The sequence below is a fragment of the Galeopterus variegatus genome, unplaced genomic scaffold, assembly GCF_000696425.1.
Source record: "Galeopterus variegatus unplaced genomic scaffold, G_variegatus-3.0.2 Scaffold1246, whole genome shotgun sequence".
NCBI classification, from domain to species: Eukaryota; Metazoa; Chordata; class Mammalia; order Dermoptera; family Cynocephalidae; genus Galeopterus; species Galeopterus variegatus.
The window spans coordinates 404,440-405,018 of NW_007727357.1; the positions used below are offsets into that span (position 1 = coordinate 404,440).

The 579-nt window shown below is 52.0% G+C and overlaps 1 protein-coding gene across 3 annotated transcripts in view; it reads left to right on the plus strand.

Annotated features, from left to right (window-relative positions):
- PAQR5 (progestin and adipoQ receptor family member V) overlaps positions 1–579 on the plus strand; it is a 42,781-nt gene that overhangs the window by 36,535 nt on the left and 5,667 nt on the right. For all 3 annotated transcript variants that reach the window (XM_008575852.1, XM_008575853.1, XM_008575854.1), the window contains exon 6: positions 355–496. In XM_008575852.1, coding sequence (XP_008574074.1) covers positions 355–496 — 142 coding nt within the window. The remainder of the gene's footprint in view (positions 1–354; positions 497–579) is intronic.

Consider the following 579-nt stretch of genomic DNA (forward strand, 5'->3'; position numbering starts at 1 on the left):
CTAAAATGGTTTTTCTTTTTCCTTCCTTTTCTTATCTTTCCTTCCTTCCTTTCTTTTTTTGTAATTAAATAACACAAAAGGCTCTCATGAGCATTTCGGGGATTAAAATACGATCGTCTTGGGTCTACTGATCACACTCAGAATAGGAATTCTCACATAGTCCCTGAGAGTTCCCTCTTCCAGGCCACAGGCCTGAGGAGGTGAAGGCCTTGGCCTCTGGAGTCCCCACATGTGTGCCGAGATGTGTGGGTGTCAGAGCCTCCCACAGTCTCAGCTGTGGGTGTCAAGAAGGAAGAGGGCCGGCCTAAGGCCAATCCTCCTCCCAAGGCCTGATGTTTCTCTAACCACCTGCAGCTATTCCTGTTCCCAGGGGAGAGTGCACGAAATGAAGCCACCCTGTACCACCAGAAGCACGTGCTTATGACCCTCCTGGCCTCGTTCCTGTACTCTGCGCGCCTGCCGGAGCGCCTGGCCCCCGGACGCTTTGACTACGTTGGTGAGTGGGCGGTGGCCTTGCTGCTGTGCTCCTTGCCCTCTTGGCTGATGTTTTAGTCTGTTTCTGTTGCTTGTAACAGAACA